At 36.8% G+C, this 26,361-nt stretch overlaps 1 protein-coding gene across 1 annotated transcript; it reads right to left on the reverse strand.

Moving 5' to 3' along the window:
* Nucleotides 1-14,531: 14,531 nt before the first annotated feature.
* On the reverse strand, nucleotides 14,532-25,834 carry zgc:158846 (uncharacterized protein LOC100009654 homolog). The gene is made up of 11 exons (XM_057337869.1): nucleotides 25,805-25,834; nucleotides 25,458-25,519; nucleotides 20,757-21,093; nucleotides 17,724-17,932; nucleotides 17,546-17,606; nucleotides 17,342-17,437; nucleotides 16,999-17,163; nucleotides 16,647-16,772; nucleotides 15,684-15,904; nucleotides 15,523-15,566; nucleotides 14,532-15,430 (listed from the first exon to the last, which is right to left on the reverse strand). The coding sequence occupies exons 1-11, from the start codon at nucleotides 25,832-25,834 to the stop codon at nucleotides 15,165-15,167; spliced, it is 1,617 nt and encodes a 538-aa protein (XP_057193852.1). The 3' UTR covers nucleotides 14,532-15,164.
* Nucleotides 25,835-26,361: the final 527 nt, after the last annotated feature.

Below are 26,361 nucleotides of genomic sequence, written 5' to 3' on the forward strand. Positions count from 1 at the left end.
TGCATAACCCCTACAAATGATGCTTTGAAATACTCAATTTTATATACACATTAACATAAACATGCATTTGACAAAACCCACACTTGTAAACGTCTTCCAGTGTTTATCAATTGAATTTGATCTTACAGATGTGCTGTTACAAGTTCATCGTGGAAAAAACATAAAGAAGCATGTTGCTGGGCCACCTGTCAGTCACGAGGAGGGTGGAATCATTGTCAGATTAGCACCATATATGGAGGTTACAAACATCTCAAACACTGCTTGCCTATGAATCGAATATCTTCATAAATCTACTTTAAAGGCACACCCAATAGTCTAGATCTGATAAAATGATATCTTTCTATCTCTGTATATTTTCATAGTGGTAATGGGATTAAGATATGCAAAACATACAGTGCATCAATAGAACAACAAACACAAAAGTCAATTGGAAATGTATCAAGTTGAGCTATTAATAATGCATGGGGGACGAGTGGCTATTACCTTTTTGTAATGTTAGCATTTCTGGGTTACACCAATATCAAACAATAATCATTTTAAATGTTTAGAAACAAATGTTCTATTGAGTTAACTGTTGCATCAGTTATGTGTCGTTTACAGACTTACACTTGCTCAGGCTATACCTTGTGGTATAGTATGCTTTGCATATTAGTAGGAATGCTTTTAAGTGACCAATGAGGCCAGAGAAGCAGTAAGTTGTGTGTTTCAGGGAGGAAAGGAACTTATACATGCTTTTATGCAGGCGTTCTGAAAAATAAATTATATGAATAGGCATATATACGGTATACTGAAATATATAATGAAATATGTATAAAGGTTCAACATCATGCTGTAAGAAACAGTTTCTGCAAAGGCATGTTCAATTGCCTATGATCCCATTCTCCCATTAGAACATTTCTTGTTATAACAAGAAATGTCACTGGGTTACCTAACGTTTGCACGCAGTATACCACTAAAGCAATTTTTTTCAAATCTCACATAAAATCTTAGGTTTCATGAGCAGAGCCTTGTTAATTTCCTAATAACAGGCATTATCAAATTTGTACTGGTCAGGGGAATGAAACGAGTCTGGTTTGTATTTCCTGAAAATGCACAATGGACTGAAATCCCACCCCCCATGATATGAAACTCCACCATTCCCAGTTAAACAAGTTTGGCCTTTCTAGGAAGATTAAATGGCATCAAATGAAACTGTTGTTTTGTGCTGGACATCTATTGGTTAAGAATATTTTTCCATGTGCTATATGTTTACTTTTCATTTCAGATAATTGAAAAGCACATTTAGCCACATATACTTTTACAACAGTAAAACAAGACGTTGCTTAAACTATGTTGCTGTCTACACCAGCATTTAAAGTAAAAGAGACTTTACAATATAAAGGACATAATAAGCGTAACCACCACAGAAATTTTCATTTAAACAAGATTTTTCATACAAAACTATTAGGACTATTAATGTGTCTGCAGCATAATAGGTGGATGTAGAAACGCCTTGAAAACATATTATAGTTAATGTACTGTTATGCTTTTCACACACACGCATGCATGCACGCGCACACACACACACATGCACGCATACACACAAACATTTCAGTTTGTGAAAGTCTCAGGTTTGACCTTATAAGGATCAAATAGTGAACCAGTAGATCATATCATATCTTAATTTATTTGCAATAATAAAATGCATTGATGTATGTATGTTAAATGCTTTAACATCTACTTTATATATTTTTATTGCCTCATTTATTTGATTTTCATTTCACAGGATTACTAATAGAAGAGTGAAGGTGTTTCTGTCTGTACATGCCCCCTCTCCTACTTCATGACAGGAGTATGCCTTCTTTTGGCTTAGTGGATGGGTGTTGGCTTAAAAAACTGAGAGAACTTACTCTCTCGCATTACTCACTGTCAGAAAGAGCTGCCAACTAGTAGAAACTTTGTGAACCAACACAGAATACCTTCAAACAAAAAAAGGTGCTCATATACTGTAAACAGCTACAATCATAGCTCTTAGCTTGCCAATTCACAGAGATGGGGTTATGTGTGAGGCACACCCATATCTGTAGTAGAGTTCTTGCATAGTGATAAAACAGAGAGTACACACATAGGAGCAACCAGTTCAAACTGTTTTATTATGGTAGATTTGAGTTCAAATGTAATGGGTTTTGGCATTGATATCTGTAAATTTTTATGTTTATAATATTACTATTAATAATTAATAGTATTATATTGCTAAACATCCACATAGTCTGTAACACATTTTATAGACATGTAAACCACCAGTCAAAAGTTTTGGGACACTTGAGTGAAATGTTTTTCATTTAAAAAAAAACTTTTGATCTGAAGGTGCATGCTTAAATGTCTGAAATTAGTTTAATAGACAAAAATAAAATGTTTTTTTTTTCATGACAAAACTAACATTTTATGTAATAAAAATGTTTTTGAAATGCATGACTCAATAATGAAGAGGCATAATGAATAATCAAGAAAGAACAGCCAATAAGTGCACAGAATAGATGGGAACACCTTTAAAATAGTTTTAAAAGCATTTTAGGGCGAGACCTCAAGACGCCGCTTTCTGCAAATTTTAGTCAAAAGGTGACTACACTGGGTTCCAAATTATTATGCAAATGATATCTTTCTCTGGTTTTCCTAATTTGTCTATGCAAATGACAGTCAGTATAATTTTCAAGTAATCAACAGTTAGTGTACATTTGGAATTTTATTGAACAAACTTCCCACTGACAACAGTATTTATTTAAAAAATGAAAAACTCAAAATGCACTGTTCCAAATTATTATGCACAACAGAGTTTGAAAACATTTCATAGGTTGTAAAAAACTGAAAATGGTCATTTGTTGAATTTGCAGCATTAGGAGGTCATATTTACTGAAATCAAAAGCTATTTCAATCAAAAACATCCTAACAGGGCAAGTTACATGTTAACATAGGACCCCTTCTTTGATATCACCTTCACAATTCTTGCATCCATTGAACTTGTGAGTTTTTGGATAGTTTCTGATTGAATTTCTTTGCAGGATGTCAGAATAGCCTCCCAGAGCTGCTGTTTTGATGCTAACTGCCTCCCACCATCATAGATCTTTCGCTTGAGGATGCTCCAAAGGTTCTCAATAGGGTTGAGGTCAGGGGAGGATGGTGGCCACACCATGAGTTTCTCTCCTTTTATGCCCATAGCAGCCAATGACACAGAGGTATTCTTTGCAGCATGAGATGGTGCATTGTCATGCATGAAGATGATTTTGCTACGGAAGGCATGGTTCTTCTTTTTGTACCATGGAAGAAAGTGCTCAGTCAGAAACTCTACATACCTTGCAGAGTTCATTTTCACACCTTCAGGGACCCTAAAGGGGCCCACCAGCTGTCTCCCCATGATTCCAGCCCAAAACATGACTCCGCCACCTCCTTGCTGACGTCGCAGCGTTGTTGGGACATGGTGGCCATCCACCAACCATCCACTACTCCATCCATCTGGACCATCCAGGGTTGCACGGCACTCATCAGTAAACAAGACTGTTTGAAAATTAGTCTTCATGTATGTGTGGGCCCACTGCAACCGTTTCTGCTTGTGAGCATTGGTTAGGGGTGGCCGAATAGTAGGTTTATGCACAACTGCAAGCATCTGGAGGATCCTACACCTTGAGGTTTTCGGGACTCCCGAGGCACCAGCAGCTTCAAATACCTGTTTTCTGCTTTGCAATGGCATTTTTGCAGCTGCTCTCTTAATCCGATGAATTTGTCTGGAAGAAACCTTCCTCATTCTGCCTTTATCTGCACGAACCCTTCTGTGCTCTGAATCAGCCACAAATCTCTTCACAGTACGATGATCTCGCTTAAGTTTTCTTGAAATATCTAATGTTTTCATACCTTGTCCAAGTCATTGCACTATTTGACGCTTTTCGGCAGCAGACAGATCCTTTTTCTTTCCCATATTGCTTGAAACCTGTGGCCTGTGGAACGTCCTTCTTAAGTAGTTTTCCTTTAATTGGGCTCACCTGGCAAACTACTTATCACAGGTGTCTGAGATTGATTTCAGTGATCCAAAGAGCACTGAGACACAATACCATCCATAAGTTTAATTGAACAATATAAAATTAAATGTTTACGACACTTAAATCCAATTTGCATAATAATTTGGAACGCAGTGTACACTGAAGATGATCAATTATAATTTTATTTATTATTTTATTTACAACATAATTGCCATAGTTCCCTTTATTTTATTTCATAATTCGGATGAGTTTGTTATTATTCTAAAATGTGGAAAACTATGAACACGTAAGTGAGTGTCACATAAGTGTCCCAAAACATTTGACGCCTTGTAACACTAAAAGCAGTTTTTAAATGTAATAGACATACTTTACATTTCATAAAATGCTTTCTTTTCATATCATAATAGGAAGAGAACAATATCCCATTGTGACACCTTATAGCATATAGGCCTGGTTTGACAACATGCTCCGCTAAACCATCAAATTTACTTTCAACAGTGAACCTTCCCTCAGAATTTAGAGACTTTTTCATAAGCGTTTATGACTTTTACACATAATTTCATCAGACCACTCAATTCAAAACAGCTGGAATGATTAGGCAATGAATTTTGACAAATGACATTACATGACAAGGTTCAATTTTTTCCCAATGTGTGACTCTCACTGTAAAAATGTATGATAAAAGTGCTAAAGACAGAATAGAGGATTTAAAAGTGCATAATTAAGATTGGTGGTTGTTTTGATATTATGTAGGCAGGGTGTAAAAATAAAAGATTGGTTTGTGGCAGTCATTGTCAGTAGCTCACAGTAAATTTACACTTCACAGGAATATCATTACCATGGAAAACAGTTACAAACTTGTTTAACATGATATTGGGCTTCCTCGATCATATTTCAAATGTATTTATTTGTTTAGGTCCTTTCCAACATTTAGTTCCAAAAAATAACGGAAACTAGACAAGACTAGACAAACCTCAATATGCACATACAGGTGTAATACATAAAAATGCAAAAAAATGCAAAAAAGGCTGGGCTATTTTTAACTCATGATTGGGTAAGAAAGGGACAAACTCAAGAGTTGGGTTAAATAAACCCCCCAAAAATTATGCTTGACCCAAGCATGGGTTGAAAATAACCCCTGCATTTTTAGAGTGTAAAAACTTACACAAAAGAAAACATAATACCTTTCTGGACATAAAAAAATATGTGGTGTGGTTGACTGATGTGCTTAAGATACTGCCACACTGCCCACACAGACAGTCAGTGTTGACGGCAGTTCCCAACATAACTTATCAGTTCAACTTCAATGTCCTAAATGTCCTAAATAATTTCATTGAAGACCTCCACTTTGTAAGCATTACACCAAGATATAATGAATTTCACAAAATCTTTTAATGTTGTTGTTTCGCTAAAACATTATTATTAATTTTTGAATATAAATGTGATTGTTCAAACATAGATTTTATTTTATGCATCTACATTTTATTTTAAATGTATGGGCATTTTACAACAACCTCATAAACTCTCTGAAATTCTATCACAATCCTCTAGGGACTTGCAAAACCAGGTTGGGAAAGTCTATTTTAGACTGTAGGAAACTCTGCAGATGAATGATTATGCCATGATGAAGTTAAGGAAGCGTGGTTAGGTGGGTGGTCTTTCATTCAGTGACGAAGTCTGTGGAATGAGGGGGTGGTTATTTCTGCACCAGTAGCATATACTATTGAGTCATACTTTCCTTAACAGTATATGCTACATTTTCTGTAGTTTCCTATGATGTTTATTTTTCTCATGGAATTGTTTTTCTTTTTTTAAATGAGTTTTGGATCTCTTTGGGGGATGAGAATAGAAACCTGTCTTGTCAAGTTTGTTTCCAAAGAATATACTGTAAAAATGCTCTTGTAGATGTTTTTTATTTGGTATTTTTTGTGGTGCTTAGCAACCACTGAGTTTGTGACGTAGCCCTCCTGTCCGCAGTAACAGAGTGAGCTTTGATCCAGTATACTCTTGTTTAATCAATGACATATGCTCCATTCATAGTCAGATCCGAAAGTTTAAAACGGCATTCAGTGTGCATTCTGCAGTCGGTTTCATACATATACTTCTTCTTTCACCTTTGCACATATGTTGTAGTGAGTCGTGTCATTTCGGTTGTTTCCACAAGTTGTTTGCATACAGAGATGTTTGAGGAATGATACCACTCAGTCTAGTTATGTAACTCCAGCCTGTGATCTGTTCAAGCTCCACCTTTTTCTGTCAAAGGGGTTGGATTCATGTCACAATGCAAGATCTAAAAAGAAAACAGCTGTAGTTCACATGAAGGTAGTTTTGGCTAGTACATTTAGTGTGGAAAAGAGTTATTTGGCTACTGTGAAGACAAAACATTTCCATGGCAACATACAGTCACAATTCAAAGGCAACACATGCCGACCCTAACCATGCACTTTCACCATAGCAACCTCACAGCAGAACATACAGTATAGCACAAACCCTTGTTTTTCTTGCCTAATGCCTTTCAACCGTCTGTTGTTTGTTGTCTGACTGCTTTACTCTGTTGCACTCACATTTGTGCATACACATGTTTCTTATTAGTTTTCTGAAGTACTCTATTGTTAACTTAAGGTTAACTTACTCGGGTGTAAATTGCAATGTTAAGGGTTAAAACTCGATGGAGAACACAATGGATCTTTCACTCAACACACAAACACAAGAATTCTAAATATGGGTGAATGTAATCCTCTATGTAATGTGTCAGATGTCAGATAAACTTTTACAAATGTAACTTTAAATCTTTTAATCCCATGTCTATTTCTTTCTGTTGTGGTTATTACTTTGGACCCATATCATCTTAATAAGATGTGCGCATATGTTGTGTGTTTTTGCCTTTTCAAAGGACAACAGGCATAGAACATTTTTAATACACCTTTAACAATATATTTGAATAAAGAATGAAGATGACAGCTGTACAAGGTTGGACATCACTTTTATTGGTGGACACCACTACTGTATACCAACGTCGTTAGGTATATTAATATTTAATATTAATATTTTAAGAATTTCCTTTTAGTACACTGGAAAAAAACGTACTCTTACAAAAAAGTTTTTCATGTATTTTGAAAAAGGTCAATAAACATAAAATTACAGGAAAATTACAGAAAAATTAATTCTGGTGTGATTTTTTTCTAGAAAAATTATGTAATGAAAATGGATAATTGGTTGTGCAGTTTTAACATCTGTTGTAAGAACATTGCATGCAGGATGTAAGATGGATGGGTTAAGGACCTTTAAAATATAATTACAATGGCAATTATTGTTTTTGTAGTAAAGCTCCTATCAATAGCAACCGACACTAATTCCAACCAACTATAGGCAAACGTCTTTTAACAACAATATATTATAATTATGATTATAATTATAATTTTAATCATCTTAAATGATTCTCTTTATTAAATATACTGTATATATAATCAAATTCGCTGTACAGTCAATTTCAACTTATCATTTTAAATCTTGAAAGGTTGAAATAAAAATAATGAAGTTAAATAAAAAAGTTGAAATTGCTCAAAGTATGTTCGTGTGTGTGCATATTCCAGTTTCCTCAATCTGCTTGATACATTGACACACAGTCTTTACATACACGGTGGGTTAATGGTTAATCCTTATGGGCCACGGGGGTGTGGATCATGCCTGGATGAGACGTTATCACTGTCTCTTTGTGAGCGTTTGATTTCACTCACACATAGGCCTATAGTGGGCACAGTAGTGTTGACTATTTCACTGTGGCAGCTTGCAATTTGATCAATCTTTTTGTTGAATTATTTTCATTTACTCACAGATTGCTGTGTTTTTTATAAGATAAAACAATAGAAACAAAGACATTACTTTTTAAATCTACACAACTAGTGAAAATGCTTCCAGCTACACGGAACTTCGTGCAAAACCTGGTAATTTGTATCCTAGCATGATTAGAAAGCTGTTTTTTGAAGTCCATTTTCTTTGTTTCAAATGAGGCAACACAATCTGACTTTTTGTACGAAGAAGAACATTTCGCTAGTTTCAAGCTAGCAAACAAGCTAGCTACAACTCTAAAGCTTTTTTGTGATTTCCAGGTTTACATTTCAGATTTTCCGTGTAGTTGTAGCCCCAAAACTATCATCCATGGATGTGTTTGGACACACACATCTACACCCCTAAAGTTTACACCTTCCTGGAACAGTGGAAGTTATATTGGCTAACAGGCATTGAACAAAGCCCACACTGTCTGAATATAGAACAGAGTGAGGATTTACCACTTTTCACAAGCTGAGGGAACTGTCACTGAATCATTGCCTTCAAAGTTCAGCATGAGAACTTTTGACAACCGAGAAAACTCAGTGAAGTACATGTCAGGACATGCTTCATTTTAAGAACTTGATGAAACAGCAGTCATGAGGCGTTCAGTACTGTATAACCTGCAGTGCACAGAACATATGTGTACTTAGAGGGTGACTTTGTTGTTTTAGATATAATGGGGAAACTGATAGATTTTTGACACGCTGTAAAGATGAGCTATCAAAGGTCGGATGGATTGTTATACTATAAAATAAAACTTTTTCCACAGGTAACTTACACTCATGCACAAAGAGAAAAGATTTCATATAGTCATATCATACTGGCAGCAATCTGTACTATAAGTGCTCTGACAGCACACATTTCTGACACCAGTGAAGCAGCAGTTTTTGATGTAAATAAATAAATAAATATATATATATATATATATACTGTATATATGAGTAAACACACACTAGTAGCCATTTTCCTGAATACCTTTAAAAAATGATCTTGGATTATGCAACTCCATATGAAATGCTGATCAATAAACAGTTTGAAGAATTGAAATTCTGAAATGTATGTTTATTTGTCAATGCATATTTTCACTCAGATGTCCTATTATTTTTTTTGCTTGATTTAGTTTGTAAAAAAGAAAACAATTTTCAACTAAAATGCAAATACAATACTATACAGTTATAAAATATGTGCAGCATATTTTTTTAAAATATGCATATATGTGGCAACTACATTTGTTTAAATGTTAGAAAAAAATACTAATCGCACAGTATTACTTTCATCGCATATTTGAAAAAACATGGGCAGGAGAGGATCAAATTTAAATTAATAACAAATTTAATTGCATGGAATTGAAAATGTTAGCTAAAATATACTGCTAAACCAGGCTTTAAGTTATTGTGTGTTGTTGGTTTCTATAGTTTCATTGCAGTATCGAGAGGACCTTCAACATCTCATGAGCATTTGACTGTGAGAATTGGAGCAGAATAGCTGAAATAGCTGCTTGCATTGTTAACCACAGCTTAAAAATGAGACACACCTGTAAAAAATATCCATCAGCTTATGCAAATAGAGAGAGAGAGAGAGAGAGAGAGAGAGAGAGAGAGAGAGAGAGAGAGAGAGAGAGAGAGAGAGAGAGAGAGATAGAGAGAGAGAGAGAGCGAGAGAGAGAGAGAGAGAGAGAGAGAGAGAGAGAGAGAGAGAGAGAGAGAGAGAGAGAGAGCGAGAGAGGGCAAAAGGGGGCATCAGGGGGTGTGTCTGGTGAAGCGCTATCTCACACTTCAGGAATGCCTGCAAACCAAACCTTGCAAACCTGTTTCTCAAGACCCTCTAAACATGACAAACATACAGTATTGTAAGAAATGCAGAAAAGAGATTTATACATTCATTAAGTTTCTGTGGTTAAAATTAAACATGTAATGAATGCATTGTTTGCATTCGAGAACTCATATAAAATGTGGCTTTTTTGTCATTAATACTTCTCAAAGTATTTGGTATATTATAAATGTATTTTATCCAGATTGCATTTATTAATTTTTCAACTTCATGTCATTGGGTAAATAACTAAGGAGGGTAAATCACTTAGTAAAGAACTAAGGAAGGTGGAGGGTGGGTGGAATTGTCATGACACATCCGCTGTCAACTGTGTGTGTTTTTTTTATTTCAAAGTTGTGTGGGTTTTTTTTCTCAATTTAATTACATGATGACCTCCTAATTCACAGTGTGGAACATTTGCAGGTTTACAAATGTAGTTGTTCCAGTTTAGAAGCAATTAATGTGAACACTTGATGACCAATAACATAAAAAACATTTTGCAGCAACTACTTAAATGCATTTCTAAAAATCTTTAAAAAGCATGTTGTTAAAACAACTACTTCATGCATGGGGTGAAGAAATTAAATACCATCATGTCATAAAACATTACATAACTTATTTACGGAAAAAAAGGTGTGCAGTTTCATTTAAGAGAAATAAGATTCATGACTTTGTTTGCTATACACTGGGGTGTAAAGCAGGTTCTGTCAAAACCTTCATGAGGTCCCCCTGACGCTGAATACCACACCTTTTTGCTCTTTCGGTGTCTTATACACACACACACACGCACACACACACACACACACACACACACTGCAATGTAATGTAACAACAAACAAATCATAAACAGTGCAGAGTCTGTGTTTGTTCTATGTTCTGTGTATATGTTCTGTTTCACAGGTCCACAGAAAGGTGGTTTGGTTTGCTTTCCACAATGAAGAGACTTTTAGAAGTTTATTCAAGAATTATACATGTGAAATTATTGCGTGATATTTTTTGCTGTAACAACAGAATACTGTAATTCTAAATGACTAAATCATTAGATCCCACAATTAACTGTAGAATTAATTTGACGTCAGCATCAAGGTGAGTCATGTTGAGGTGGTTGGGAACTCAGATCTTTTTAATCCCAATTAAATCTTCTTCAACCAGATGATACGTTTTCTTAACCAATCCTGTAGCATGGTTCTGTTAAACAGATGCAAGCAGGCATGCACAGATATATGCTTGACATGCAAAACTTGACAGAGTGACTATAAACACACATACTAGATAAAAAAAACCTCTGACTTTAACACCATCTACACAAGTAACTACATTGATCTGACAGTATGCAGTCATCAATTGTAATAAACTTCAAAACTATTTTAACTACCTCCATTGTGCTGTTTGAACTATTATGTGGATGCACAGAAACTATTAGACAGCAATAGACAGAATTATGAAAGAATAAGTACAGTTTCTACTCAGTGATGAATTCTGCATTGCGATTGATTGCAATAAAAAACATACCACTACAGAACAGAAGTGAATAATTTGTGTATTTGCGTGTACATGCAAATTTTAAGTATGTGTTTGTCCATAACTTTTCAAAATATGTAGGCCTATTCCTTATTTTTTTAGCGTGCTACTACAGCGTAACAACTAAGTTACAACTATAAAGGAAGTCTTTGTGAATGAATGCATGCATATGTACAAATTATGTAACTTCTTGCAGCTGAACAAACAGTACAGTTCAAAAGTTTGGAAATGCTTTACTGAAATGCCAGTATGAGTCTTGAATTAATGGAAACCCTTCAATACTCTTTAAAAAGCTTCCTAGGTGTGAAGCTGGATGGTAAAATGCCAAGAGGCAACGTTGAAAGTATAACATATTTAAAATATAACATCATTTTGATTCATTTTAGATGCTTTTATTTGCAACATAATTCCTACAGTTACAGTGCAATTGTGATACCCATGATGAGTTTACTTATATTCTAAAAGGTGGAAACGGTATGTGTTTCCAAACGTTTGACTGGTAGTTTATTGTATAAACATACATCCGTATAAACATACATCCACCGCTCCTGTTTGCAAAATATATGTTTATATAAGGTCTCACGCTATCAGCAATACGCATTGGAAATAGCTGGTGCAGAATTAAGGAAAATTTGTGACGATGAGAGGATTAGGGGGAATAGTAGAGAAACTTGGCCAGTGTATCTGTATCTGCAAAAATTAATCCCTCAAGTTTCTACTGGTATCTGCAATTAACTACCAGCTTGTTCAGGCCTGCACAAAAGGAGAGAGAGATCGACTGAACAAGAGAAAGAGCGAGAAAAATTAAGTTTTTCAAGCTCTATGAAAAGCTATTATAGAACATTACTTGGAAAAAGGAATAACAGGGAGGGGAAAGGGTCAACCAAGGAGAAGCTTGGTTAACAAACTAGCTAACAGGCTAACATTGCAAAAAAGTCAAGGAAAATAATGTTGTGTGTGTGTGTTTTAAGCAGGGGTTAAGGGAGGGAAGATATGAATCTTAGGGGACGGGTTATTAAGGTGTGTTTAAGGTGTGGTCATGAAGGGAACAGGGCTAAACACCTGAGGCAAATGTGTCAACGTTTGTCATTGCAATAACGCATCAACCCAGGTGTTGCTATGTGTGCTATTTTCTACAAGGGTATACTTTATACTTTACCTTTCTGCACACTATACCTTAACTGCTGTGGCAGTTATTCAGCATAACTTTTTTGTTAATTACAATACAACTGCACAACAGCTGGAGTTAATAGGAGGAGGGCACACAAAGCAGAACATAATAGCTCTCTGCATGTTGTGGCAAGACCTCACATGGGAGAAATTCCACGGCACTTACCTATTGTAACTTGTCCACACCACTGTATATCTCGATGATGACAGGTTTTACCACTGTTGCTTTGCTTAGCTATACATAACACGGCCACTCACACTATATTATGGGGGTGTGAATGAATGTGATCAACTAATAGATTCATCAAAGTAAATAATCAATTCTAAAATGCGGTCGAGCAATTTAGTAATGGATTATCTTAATCCAGTCTGAGCAGGTTGTGTTTTATTTCAATTCACACAGTAGGTGTGGAGTCTAGATAACTTAAGGACTGTAACCCATCCAGGATAATGTTTGCTAATAGGGGAGGACGCTGTAATAAAAGTGGTTGTTACTATTACCATTCTGCCTCACTGTATGTTACATCTATACTTGGCAGGATATGTATTTTCGGTTTATTTATTTAGGAAGTACTTACAGACTTGCAGACATCACACTCTTTAAGACTATTGTCAATATTAATGTATGCTTATGTATATGTCTGCAAGAGTGTGTGAATTAGGGTAAAGACAAGCATGTAAAAAAATGTTTTATTATTCATTAATAGATGTTTTTCAAATATATATTTTTATTTACATTTTTTGTTCATTTTGATTTCAGCCAAGACTCCCCATAGTGCATACATGTTACAGAAAAATAATTAATCTGGTCTAAGAAATAAGGGAGTGCTCAAGCTTTTATGGTTTGGTTCACAAATGTCCAGAAAAAAAACTAGTTTGGGTTGTGCTCGTAACAGCCCCATCTGCTGTTTATAAATGGTAGTGCAACAGGCTCATTACTGAAAAGTAGAAAGCACAACAGCAAGGGTTTAAAAGATCATTTTGTTTTGTTACGTCATAATATGTCATTTGTAAATGGATGTAACATTATTTATCAAGGGATCTCACTTCATTTAACGCCTCGTGACTAAACAAAGGGCGCCAATGTGAGTGCACACCGAGGCGCAAAACAGCAGGCGTAAAAGCGTCATTTTTTTGTTTTTAGATTACATTTGTTTACAAATGTCTGTTTTATCTTTACCTGGTACATAAAATTATATTAAATTAAATGACTGTATATTAAATTATAAAAGTACACGAAGTACTAGAAGTTAGTCAAATGCCTTTATACTGAATGACTGCAATACAACAGCACATGTAGGCTATTACAATAAAAATGGTTGAAGAATAGAAAAAAAGGCCTTACAGTGTAGATATCAAGTGTAAATACAAAATCAATGTAAATGGGTGTAATATTCATGCAGTGATGGACAAAACAAAAAGTATTCAGACCACAATCTGACAATAAGATTATAATCTTATTAACCATAAACTTTCGTCTACATAATTTAGATTCATAAATACCTGCATATATTATAGCCATATTAATAACGGTTTGCTCAAAGCAAATGTAAATGTTCACAACAGAAAGACTGGATTACAAATGACAGGTACACAGTCCCAAAACACCAAAATCAAGTTGTGAAAGATTAAATTTATCACCCGCATATGCTTGTGATTATTTTACACAACATCCAATTTAAACAATAGAGAATTTTTTTTTTCACATGTATTACCTTTGTGAACAACATTTTTGAAAATAGATGATATATTGTGTGTGCTGGGCAATTCAGCAGCACAAATTTATTTGGATTTATGACTAATGCAGTTTCGCAATGAATGTTGTGATTTGCACTAATCGCGCAAATTCATTATTTGTTTGTACTGTATATCATTATTGTTGCTGGATTTTGAAGATTAACACTTCTTGAATAATACACAGCGAACATAAATGCTTGTAAACAAAAACACGTCAGACTCGCTATCGTGGGATGGTTGGTTGTCTTAATAGTTAAAGTGGTAGGTTTACCAAAAAATAAAAAAGTAATATGTAATGTAATCCATGTAATGTAATCTGTAAAAATAAAATAGTAACTGTACTCTGATTATGAGTATTTTAAAATGTAACATAATTCAATTACAATTTAGTACCTGATTTTTGGAATCTGAGTACGTACACCAGATTACAAGTAATCAGTTACTACCCAGCTCTGACTGACTGTCAAAAGAAAAAAGTAAAGTGACATTATATTTAAATAATGAATCTATTTCTGCTGCATTTGTATTACTACATATCTTCTGAATCAGTGTTTTAGCTATAAAATGCACTAAATGTTGTAGAGGCCCAGCATGTGTGAAATATCAGCCATGAGCAAATACTCATTTGCTAAGATTTGAATTTTGAAGGTAAACTCAGAATTACAAAGTCATACAGGTTTTGACAAAGCAAACTGATATCTTTCCAAGCATCCTCTAGGCTACACATACTGATAGCACAGTTCAGAAAGCTTAAGGCTTGAAAATTAAAATTAAAAATCAAATTCAAAGTAAATCCGTTTTTATTTCACTTTATTTGAATATACTTTCAGGGAAAACAGTAGAAATCAGGGAAGCGTATGAAAGTTTTTGATTGGTCACAGTAGACTGTTAATTGTTTTCTCCTCTGATAGCTAAAACAGACTATAATTAAGGAATTATCTGTCAGAATTGTACTCAGTGCAACAGAGGATACTGTCCTGTGCGCTTATTCTACTTTGAAGGATGTGGTAAACACCCACACGCAAATGGTTGTTGTGTGCCTTGTGATTGCAAGTGACAGTCCTGCACAACTTTATCTGTTCACAGTTATTTAGAAACCTTCTCATGCACACTTGCAGACTTATGAATGACTTCCACGTGTCCCTCGGAAGCTACAAGTTTCTTTTCTGTCTCACTGGTGATGATGGTGGTCTTTGTGCTTTTTGTAACAGTGGCAGTGTTGCTGACCAAGCCACTGTCACCCTTGGCAACCACAATTTCCTGCTTAACCAGACTTGTGTCAGGAACATCTTTTCCAGCACTTTGAGATGAGCCTCTTGTAAGGCGGCTTCCTTCAAGGTCATAGTTGAAGGCTAAGAAAAATAACATAAAATATTGTCACTATACTAGTTCAACTTATTAGCAAAGGTATGCATAGAGAGAGCAATGCGAAACAAAAACATACACTTCTGTTTAGAGACAGAGAACGTCTGGAAGCTATTGTACAATCTGTGAAGGAACAAAACTCTATATCAGTCATTTTAATTTAATACGTAACACTTTCCTAGATGCATGATCAATTCAAAATGACAAACACGCTATAAGCTGCTAAAATGTTAGACCCACCTCCTCTCCTCTCCTTCCAGGAGTTTCTTATAGGTGGAAATCTCAATGTCCAGGGCCAGTTTGATGTTCATTAATGACTGGTACCCGCGCACCTGACGGGCCATATCCTTTTTCGCTCTCAGCAGAGCCGCCTCAAGCTCCTGGACACGAAGCTTTGCCTCTCTCACAGCCACTTCACCACGCTCCTCTGCGTCAGCCATCTGAGCTTGTTGTTTTGCCTGCTGAAATAATGTGAGGACACAAAGATTAAACTGGTGTTAACTGAGATCAGTTAATGGGCCTACTGTTTTTGTTAAGCTTTATTAACATTTCATTATTTTCACATTCAAATAAATAAATACATAAATCGGAACACCACTAACATAATTTGACTCATAACTCTACCATGCTAATTTGCCAAATGTTTCATCTCTATATTATATACTATTATTAATACATTCTCTTTCTACCAATGTAACTACAAACCTTCAAAAATGAAATTTTTTATGCCCATCCATTTAATTTAAGGGTTAAATTTGATAGGAGTTTACTTGTCATAAACTCAGTCAACTGTTTTTACAGTCAGTACCATTACATCGGATGAAAATTATTACACAGTGTTTACAAGCACTATCAAGAGAAATGTCCGATTTTTTACATTTTAAATTGGTGAAACTTTAGTTAAGTTAAAAGACTACAAATTTGCAAGAATAACAGGGAAAACGTAATTTTACAGAAATAAATCTTTTTGTTTTTAAGGTATATTTCTGGTGCCCCAGCTGCCGGATTTTTGATCTACTTTTGAAATACGGTCAATAACCATCAAATTACAGATGAAGACCGCAAATTTACAAGAAACCTGGGGGAGTGTAATTTTACAGGAAAAAACTGTTATTGTACGGAATATTTCTGGCACCCCAGCAGTGTTGCTTGAATAATGAACATAATTTATCATGCAAGATGACCCGTTAATAAAGTTCTTACCTGCCCTTTAATAATTTCCATCTCAGACTGTATGCGAGAAATATCACGCTTGTACTCAGAAATTTCAGCTTTGGAGCTTTTTAGGTCATCTCCATGTTTGGTGGCCGACAACTGCATTTCTTCGAACTAAAATCATATAAGACACTCATCTCACATAATGCAGTTGAGAATTATTAGAAAAGCCAAAATGATGCAATGATTCAGATTAATGCAATAAATCAATCGTGTCAGCACCACAGTTTAAAAACAGCAACTTTTACGTTACACACACACCAACAGTACAAGCTCACACACGTCTTGAAACACACATGTCAAGGCAAGAAAAAAACAATGATAACAAGAGCTCAGAAACCTTCAGTTTGTACCAGCTCTCTGCCTCGGTACGGTTACGGTTAGAAATCTCCTCATACTGGGCACGAACTTCAGCCACAATCGCATCCATATCCAAATCTCTCCTGTTATCCATCTCTACAACAACTGATGTATCCTTGATCTGACACTGGAGCTCATGAAGTTCCTATACAACACGTAACAAGAAAATCAATGAAGTCCAGAGAGCCATTTGAGCAGGTTGAATTGTATGTGGTTTTTTTATTTTGTAAGCATTTAATGGTTATGATGTATTATGCAATAAAGGTTATCAGTAAGGGTATTGCATGAGCAACAAATATTTATTAGGAGGGAGTAAACTTTACCTCATCATAAATATGCCTGAGAAAGTTGGCCTTATTTGTTAAGTTATCCATTTTGCATTCCAGCTCCACTTTATTCAAGTATGCAATGTCAGCATCCTTACGTACACAAACAGACACACAATTATCGTAATTACATTAGTTCTAATAAGTTTTAATTGTCATAACTAGTCTTAGCATGTTTTTAAAAGCTCTTCATGTGCGGACCTTTTTCAGGAGCACAAATCCATTTTCGCTTTCATTACGTTTGTTGATTTCCTCTTCGTACCTGAGGAATACCGTTTTATTTTTGAATGTGTTTGTGGAATGTCCTTCAACACCTTATTGTGAAAATATGCACACAAGTTTTACTAAGACACTAGTCAGAGGCTCCAACTTTTCTCACTTGGTCTTGAAGTCCTCAACCAGGCTGTTCATATCACGCAAGCCAGTATCCAGGCGGTGCTTCTCATAACCCCGACCTTCCAGCTGTCTGCGCATGCCAGCGATGTAGTTCTCAAACATAACATCAATGCTGGATCGGCTGTTGGTCTTGTCCTGCAGAAGGGACCATTTGGTCTCCAGCATTTTGTTCTGCTGCTCCAAGAAACGCACCTGGTGAAAATCCACAAGAAACAAAATTGTCTCTCAATTTTACGAATTTGAGAATACTTTGTCTCAATTAAAATTTGCCACAAAAATACATTCACTATTAAAAATTCTGTCTAAACTTATATTGTATTTGATGCAGTGTATGTCATTGTAGAGCCTTACAGCGGTTTATGTTCATGTCAAATGCCTAAATGTCATTCTGGACACTTTTGATTTGGTTTGGTTTATACATTTTGTAGGATACTGGGAAAATGTAAGTTCTTCTCTCATTGTTCTGTATTGAAAGGGTGAGTTCAGTGTGCTTGTGTTTGTACAGGATAAAGGCCTGTTAGGGAGGGGTCCTTCTGTATTGCCCACAAACAGTCAAAGGTGTGTTTGTGACAGTGAACATTGTCCATTCAGGTGAGTCAGCCAATTGGGAGTCTTTATAAAAGACATACAAAAGTAATCTATGAATTGCCAAACCATAGTATTACCAAAAACAGGGGAGCATGTTTTTCACACTGTCATTTTGTTTCCTCAGCATGCTAAAATTTACAAGTCTTTGTATAAATATCATGCATTAAAGAGATAGTTCCCCCAAAAAAGGAAAATTCTGTCATCATTTACTCACCCTCAAGTTGTTCCAAATCTGTATAAATTTATTTGTTCTGATGAACACAGAAAAAAATATTTGGAAGAATGTTAGCAATTTTCAGATTTGGATATCATTGACTAAGGAAAAATTAATAAAAAAGGTAATCAAAGGTCCCCCAGAACTGTATGCTTTCCTAAATTCTTCAAAATATCTCACTATGGTAGTGTAATATCTTCCAAATATCTTTCTCTGTATTCAGCAGAACAAATAAATGTATACAGTTTTGGAACACCTTGAGGGTGAGTAAATCATGACAGAATTTAGAATTTAAGGTAAACTATCCCTTTAAAGGGACAATATGTAACTTTTGCCGCTAGGCCTTTTCACGCTTGAAACAGTTAACCCTGGGTTATTCTAAAGCCCGGGTAAACAGAATCCTGGGTTATCTATTTAACATTTCACACTGCTTATAATTCACAAGGGGATAAGAGATAACCCTGGGTATTCATGACCTAACATTTCACACTGTACATCAGTAAACCCTGGGTTAATGTTCTGGTTTGCCTATTTGCAGTGTCAACAGTCATGATGGATAAATACTGCAGCGTCAAACTGACTGAATAAAAACAGCGCGTGGTCCCTTTAAAGGTGCTGTGTGTAATTTTTTGGAGGATCTATTGACAGAAATGCAATATAATATACATAACTATGTCTCCAGAGGTGTATAAAGACCTTACACAATGAAACATTATGTTTATATTACCTTAGAATGAGCAGTGTAGAATCTACATACACTGTAAGTCCCCTTGCATGGAATTCGCCATGTTGTTTCTACAGCAGCCCTAAACAGACAAACTGCTCTAGAGAGAATGTTTTGTAAATAAGTATATCTCCTTCGGCAATGAAACAAAAATGTGACGACCTCTTAGCCCTGTGTCAGCCACCATAGTGCTTCGAAAGAGAGGGGGGAGTGAGCAGTCGGTTGCAATATACAACCTCATCGCTAGATGCTGCTAAATTTCATACACTGGACCTTTAAATAATCGACTAACTTGTTGTTCCGCCTCCGAGAAAAATTACACCTTGCAAATCCCTTTTTTGCTGTTTTAAGCCTCCTTAGACGTTATTTATTCAAATAAATAAAATGCTGAAACGATTGTTTACACAGCGTGCAAAGTTTCTGTGACTGTACACAACTTGTGATATTATGAGGTAAGAGCTGTTAAGTTTTTAATTGGGTGTTCGTTGCTAAGCGTCTGGTCGTATCATTCTACCCTTGCTTTGTTTCACACTGCATACATTTGGCACCACAATGCGGGGTTTCATAACCCTGGGTAAAATGTGGGGATAACCCACTTCCAAATTACAAGTGTGAAACAATTGTTTACACGGGGTTTAGAACAAAGATAAGCGCTGTGTGAAAAGCATCAATGTAAGTCAACAGAGTAGCCTAATAGTAACAACAGCAGAGTGCTAAACGCTAAAACTATTACTTCAGCCTTTTTTCATGGGACTCGCTGTTTTTGATAGACAGCATTTGGCGCTGCGCAGATCGTTCGGCATGTGACATTTAAGTATCGTGAGACAGTACTGCTTTCAAATTGCTCTTGCGATAGTTTGACGTCACACGCTAAACGGTTTGTGCAGCACCACATGAAGTCAAACACACCCATGATAATACACAAAACAAAAACAGACAACACAACCGGAATACACAAACAAGACAACACAAGCAGAGGATGGTAGGACGACACGCACACCAAAAACTAATGAAACATTGTTAATAACAGTAGACAAAAACAAATGTATTGTACAATGCAATCCACACATTTTTGCCCAAAATGGAACCTCATGTGGGATACTGTAAGTACACAGGTAAACATATACATATTGTGGCTTTAAGTACTGTATGTGTTGCTCTAAACCTAAAGAAATACTGTATATCTAAAACCTTGCAACTTTACTGTGTTCTGAATATAAACACACAGAGAATATTTGTCTGCATATTTGTCTGAGTCAACAGTTTATCTGTGACATTTACATGAGACATTATAATTGTAATTATAATTCAGTGATATGTGTGAATTTCTATTTCTATTGGAACACTGATGACTTTTGAGCCTATAAAATATGGCATATGGCTGGACTTACAGTACCTGTTCCTCTCACCATAACATCACAAACTTACACAAAAATACTGAATAAACCAGGACAAAGCCCAAAATCATCCAGAGCAGAAGAGTCACTTACTTTGTCAATCAATGAAGCAAAGCGGTTGTTGAGGGTCTTGATCTCTTCTTTCTCCTGCGTCCTGATGGCATGGATGCTGGGATCAATCTCAAGGTCCAGAGGTGCAAGGAGACTTTCATTGATCGTTACAGCTGTGATTGGAGGGCAAACAGTTGGAGCAGAACCCCAACCTGGTCTTGAGCCTATCCCTACACCATATCCAAACTCCACACTACCTGCACCTCTATATATCCCAGAACCTGATTTGTATCCAACAACCTTGAACCCCCCAACCGCACCTGTCGATCCACTGGAGACGGAGCCGAATGAGCCATGGGATGACTGACTGCTATAGGACCTCACGGTTTTCTTTATGTTTATCATCTCTAATTTGGCACAAGGAGAGCTGGGAGTCGAGAGGTTAGAAGCTGATAAGCGAAGAGATGAGAATTGGTCTTTCTCTAACTCTTATATGAAGGTCAGGGAGTGGCTTGAGGCTGGTTTATTGGACAAGAAACAATGTTGAAGATATGTTTAGGTGGTCAAAGGGTTATACTGTATGTGGGAAGAACGATAAAGCTATTATACATTAACTGTTTCTCTAAACACAGGGCACATGCATGGAATATTCCAAAAGCTACATAATCAATTCCATTCGATTTCATTTGGATAGTACCATACTTTCCGCAATGTGCAAAAGGGGGTAAACGCCCTTACAGAAAAGACACATGAATTTCACATGTTTTTTGCATGTTTTTCGCATGTGATCACATGTATACAACGTGTTTAACATGTGCAAAAAAACACATGTGATCACATGTGAAATGTGTGTTTTTGGAACATTTTGGTGTGAATTCCATGTGAATTCCCACGTGAAACCCATGGGATAACATGTAAAAACCCATGGGATGACATGTGCAACATGTGGTGACGTGAAGAACATGTGATCACATGTGGAGACATGTCGCATATGTTATCCCATGGGTTTTTACATGTTATCCCATGGGTTTCACGTGGGAATTCACATGGAATTCACACCAAAATGTTCCAAAAACACACATTTCACATGTTATCACATGTGTTTTTTGCACATGTGAATTTCGTGTGTCTTTTCTGTAAGGGAAAATTATATTCAAAACATGAAAATACACGAATATGCAAAATATAAACACTGACCAATTAACTACTTTCATTGGGTAGTGTAAACATACTGAGATATTGTAAGCTACATTTGGACAGTAGATCAAGATCCAGGATGCTTAAAGGCGGAGTAACCGATTTCCGAATTACGCTTTAGACAACTGAGTCGGGCCGAGTACCAAAACAACCTTGTAGCCAATCAGCAGTAAGGTGCACAGTGCACAGGACGGACATTAGCCGAGCCGAGCGCTGACGAAAGCGAAAGATGGGGGTAGGGGTGTGTTTGTTTGGGTGATTTGAACAACAACGGCTAAGAGAAATCGGACACCCCGCCTTTAAGGTCTAAAACTATTTGAAGATTTTTTTTCTTCTAAAATTACAAAAAAAGTGTAAAATATTATTGAGAGTTCAATAAAGAGTCTCAATTCCAGGCCTGTGTGTAACTGCTATTAAAGTAACCTATTCGTGCAATACAACATCCTTATCTCCACCCCTTTCAGAATGACCCCTTCATAGCTGACATGAACTTGCCCTGCCTCCACACTGATTGACATTCCCCTACTATCTGCAAATCAAAATTCACCTTTTAAACTCATTAAAACAAGTTTTCTGCTGCATTCCAACGCTCGACCTGATTTTGCCAAGTGGTTGATGTCCTCAGGACAACATTTTTATAAATGGACCTAAACCCACACCAAACCCCAACCCTACCCATAACTTACTCCTAAAATCAGAGGGAAATGATAAGTGAAAAACAATGGTCTAGAAGCACCTAATCCTGGTTGGAACTGTAAACTTATTTCTGAAATCTGATTGGTTGATTTAAATGTTGTCCCAGGGTCAACATGATGTTGGCAAAAACAGAAGAGCTGCATTCCAACACACCATTATCTAGTGTTCAACAAGAGTAATACAGTATTGGCTAATCCCAACCCCTACATTGCTGTAAAGATAACACTGAGACTTTTAACCATTTATTGCTGGTTATTTATTTTCATTATACCTATTGCAGCTCACTCTTTGAATGTAACACTGCAGTGTACTGCAATATAGTAAAACCAGATCACTACGAAAATATACCACATTTACAATATTAAAGGGGATCAAAATTCACTTTTACATGGTGTTTGGACATAAATGTGCGTTGGCAGTGTGCACACAGTATTGTATTAGCATAGTTTCTGCCCTGAATGAGTTGTACACTGTGTGCCATTTTGTACATAAGAGTACCCATGAACTCTCTGAGGATACTGCGGCTAAAATTCTTTTTTTTGTAGTTTTCTTTTCTCCACATACATATACCAAATGGAGTTGTGGTTCCTTGCCACTGTCGACTCTGGTTTGCTCACTAAGAGATTGGTGACATTGCTTCTAGGGTTTAATACCTTATAATACCTTGAGGTGTGCATGGGGCCTCAGAATCATCCTTACCCCCCCCCTACAGCACCCTTGGTCACACCACTCACGTTCGGTGTAGGCATAATGCTAGTCATATTGGTACTGGAAGAACAGCTCACACAGCACCTTGCACTCTGCCAGAAAGGGCCAGAGACCAGCAGATAATTTGCAATTAAAGAGATATACACCAATACAGCATGGTTTCCCTCACCTTAAAAATGGACATTTAGAGGCCGTTTACACAACATCAGCTCGACAACAACATTTTGGGGGACTGAAAACGCACATTTTTTAATATGGGTCCTAAAGTGAAAGTTTTTCAAATGGCCAGCATTATCGTCTTCGTGTAAACTGCAAAACAGTCACGCAAGTGTACCCAAAACAATAATGCCGGTGCTCCGTACTGTGTGCTTGTGCGCCGCGACATACTTATTTACATTTCTCCAGCAAAAAGTAGATTTACTCCACTCAGACCAGTAGAGACACAGTGTCTAAACACACATATACATTGACCAAGGGTATTAAAAAGCACTTTTGGCTTAAAACTGCGTACAGTATGGCTGTTTCTCAATTCCAAGAACGCAAAGAATGGACTTGTGTTCTTGTGGAGACCAGTCTTGTGAGGCAGCCTCGGAAGAACGAACTTTGATGGACGCAATGTCACCAATCACCAACACATGCGCAGTGACTTCTGGGACTTCAAGCGGACTGTATGCGCGCAAGGCTGCATACTATGCATCCTTGACATCGAGAACACATCCGGGTACTTTCATGCGTTCTCTGTTCTTGTGTTCTTGAGTATTGGAACCGGACTTTGACGGTTATTGATGGCGTAGAGCGAGAACACGAGGACACAAGACCGCTGAAGAACGCATATTGAGAAACGTGAATGTGCAAAGGCAGGTAATGTTTCTTTACCGTGTAATATTGCCATCCGCTGGCCTTGCAAGCATAATGCAGCATTTTTATTCATTGTCCCGGACCCATGTGAAGCCGTTTTGAAAACGCTGTTGCATATACGTCAAACTTCAAAAACCCAAAGGAAAACCTTTCTGTTTTTCATTGTGTAAACATGGCCTTAGAGTACGGACCACTAAGACTCAGATTACATCTTATAAAACGGCAAATTTTTTTATTAACATATATTAATATAAAATGTATAATCTAAGAGGCAAACAGCAATCGCTTTTGGTAACACAGGCCTAACAAAAAGTGAACAGATTCGAAGAGACAGCATTCATTATGTAGGTGTGTCATGTAATTTATGGGTGGGAGGACAGTGTACAGTAAAAAGTCCTGTCATCTTTTGTTCCCTTTTTTATGAACATCTACTGGCACACTAAAGTGAACTTTCAGCTAGCCAGGGTGATTAAATGTCAATGTGTTTGATTTAAAGTAGCACTAGCGAGGTCATAAGTTCGATTCCCATGGGAACAGACAAACTACACATTTTGGTAAAGTGCTAAAATAATACTTTGTAGCAGGGCTGGATTAGTAACCAGACCAGGGGGATAGAAAGATGCCTCCAAAACCAAAGTCATCTCTGGTCTTGGACACCAACTGAAGAGTTTACCTGCATGTCCTTTTCATGTAATCCTGAAAACGTCTATTAACTTGTTCTGGTGTGTTTGATTAGTATTGAAGCTAAATTCTGAAATACTCTGGCCATCCAGGAAAGGAGTTGACTGGGCCAGGCTTAGGAACAATGGCTTAAGAACTTACGTGGCTTGGGTGATATGATCTCACAGGAAATCAATAATAAAGAAAACCACTAATGAGACCACTTTGTAATATCTCGGTCTCCTACACAGCAATTATACTAACCGGAGAACAAATGGAGACTTAAATTGGTGTTTCCCAACCTTGATCCCAGAAACACACCATGACACATTTTGTACATCTCCTTTATCTGACACACCCATTGCTGTTCTGGGTTTACTCGAATGAGCTGATGAGTCTAATCAGGTGTGTTCAATGAGATGGACATCCAAATGGTGTATTTCTGTTGTGCCTAAAAAACAGGGTTGGGAGACACTGGCTAAGTACATTTCCTAAGTAAACTCACATACTCTATGGCTCCTTTAGAGTTCAAGAAGGGAACTGTGCACAGGTTTACCAAATAAACACAGCCTATTGGTGAAAGCACTAGCATTAGTTAATGCTATACACAAGTAATTCTCAAACCTTTTTGTTGTAAGGCCCCCCTTGTGTGGGTATGATTGCTTTGTGGCCCTCCAAATAAAGACCTATGATCTTAAACTTAGAATTTGTATTAAACCAAAGACATATTCAATTATACAATGCTGGAACATCAATTCTTGTGGTTGGTGGTATTGTTTTTCTGATATTTGATTGCACAAAATTTATCACAGAGAAAGTTCTGGCATGAAACTCTAGATGGCGCAGTCCTAAAGTCTAAACCAATCTGACATAATAACTTGACTACACGGCGCAGCTGATCGGTTCCTTCCGTATCGTTTAAATCTTGGCTAGTGATTGTTGTAGCAGTGCAGCGCGTTTCAGAAACCCACCTCCTTCCCCGGCTCCACATGTACAGACATGCTACAAGGTGATCACGTAAGCTATGCAGGGTATGTTCATATATGTAATATGTGCAGCAGCAGCAGCATTCCTTATATGCACACAGCAGCATGTTGTGGATGTATTGGCAGCGGCAAGTCCCCGTACTTGCTCCACCGCAGCAGCTTAGCAGATCTATTCTGCCAAGACCAAATACATTTATATGTCATGTACACTACCATGCTAAACCCTCCGAGAGTTGTCATGACAGAAGTATATTTCATAAAATGCCGCAAAAACTGTGGCCCTCGGACCCATCTTAGGGCCGCCAGTTTGAGAACCACATAACAGTATGGATAGATTCATTTGGTTTCCTCTGTACAGACTGTAAAATTAAAATCAGCAACAGACGTGTTGTCGCCCCTAAACGAAAATGTGGAAGTGACCATGTTTAGTCTATTTGTCTTTGCTATAAGACGAGCTAATTTCTTTATATTCTAACTGCATGACCACATTTGTCTTATTTCTTGCTATTTTTATTTGCCTGTGAATTTTGGGGGGAAATGTC

Source organism: Triplophysa rosa, linkage group LG7, assembly GCF_024868665.1.
Source record: "Triplophysa rosa linkage group LG7, Trosa_1v2, whole genome shotgun sequence".
NCBI lineage: Eukaryota > Metazoa > Chordata > Actinopteri > Cypriniformes > Nemacheilidae > Triplophysa > Triplophysa rosa.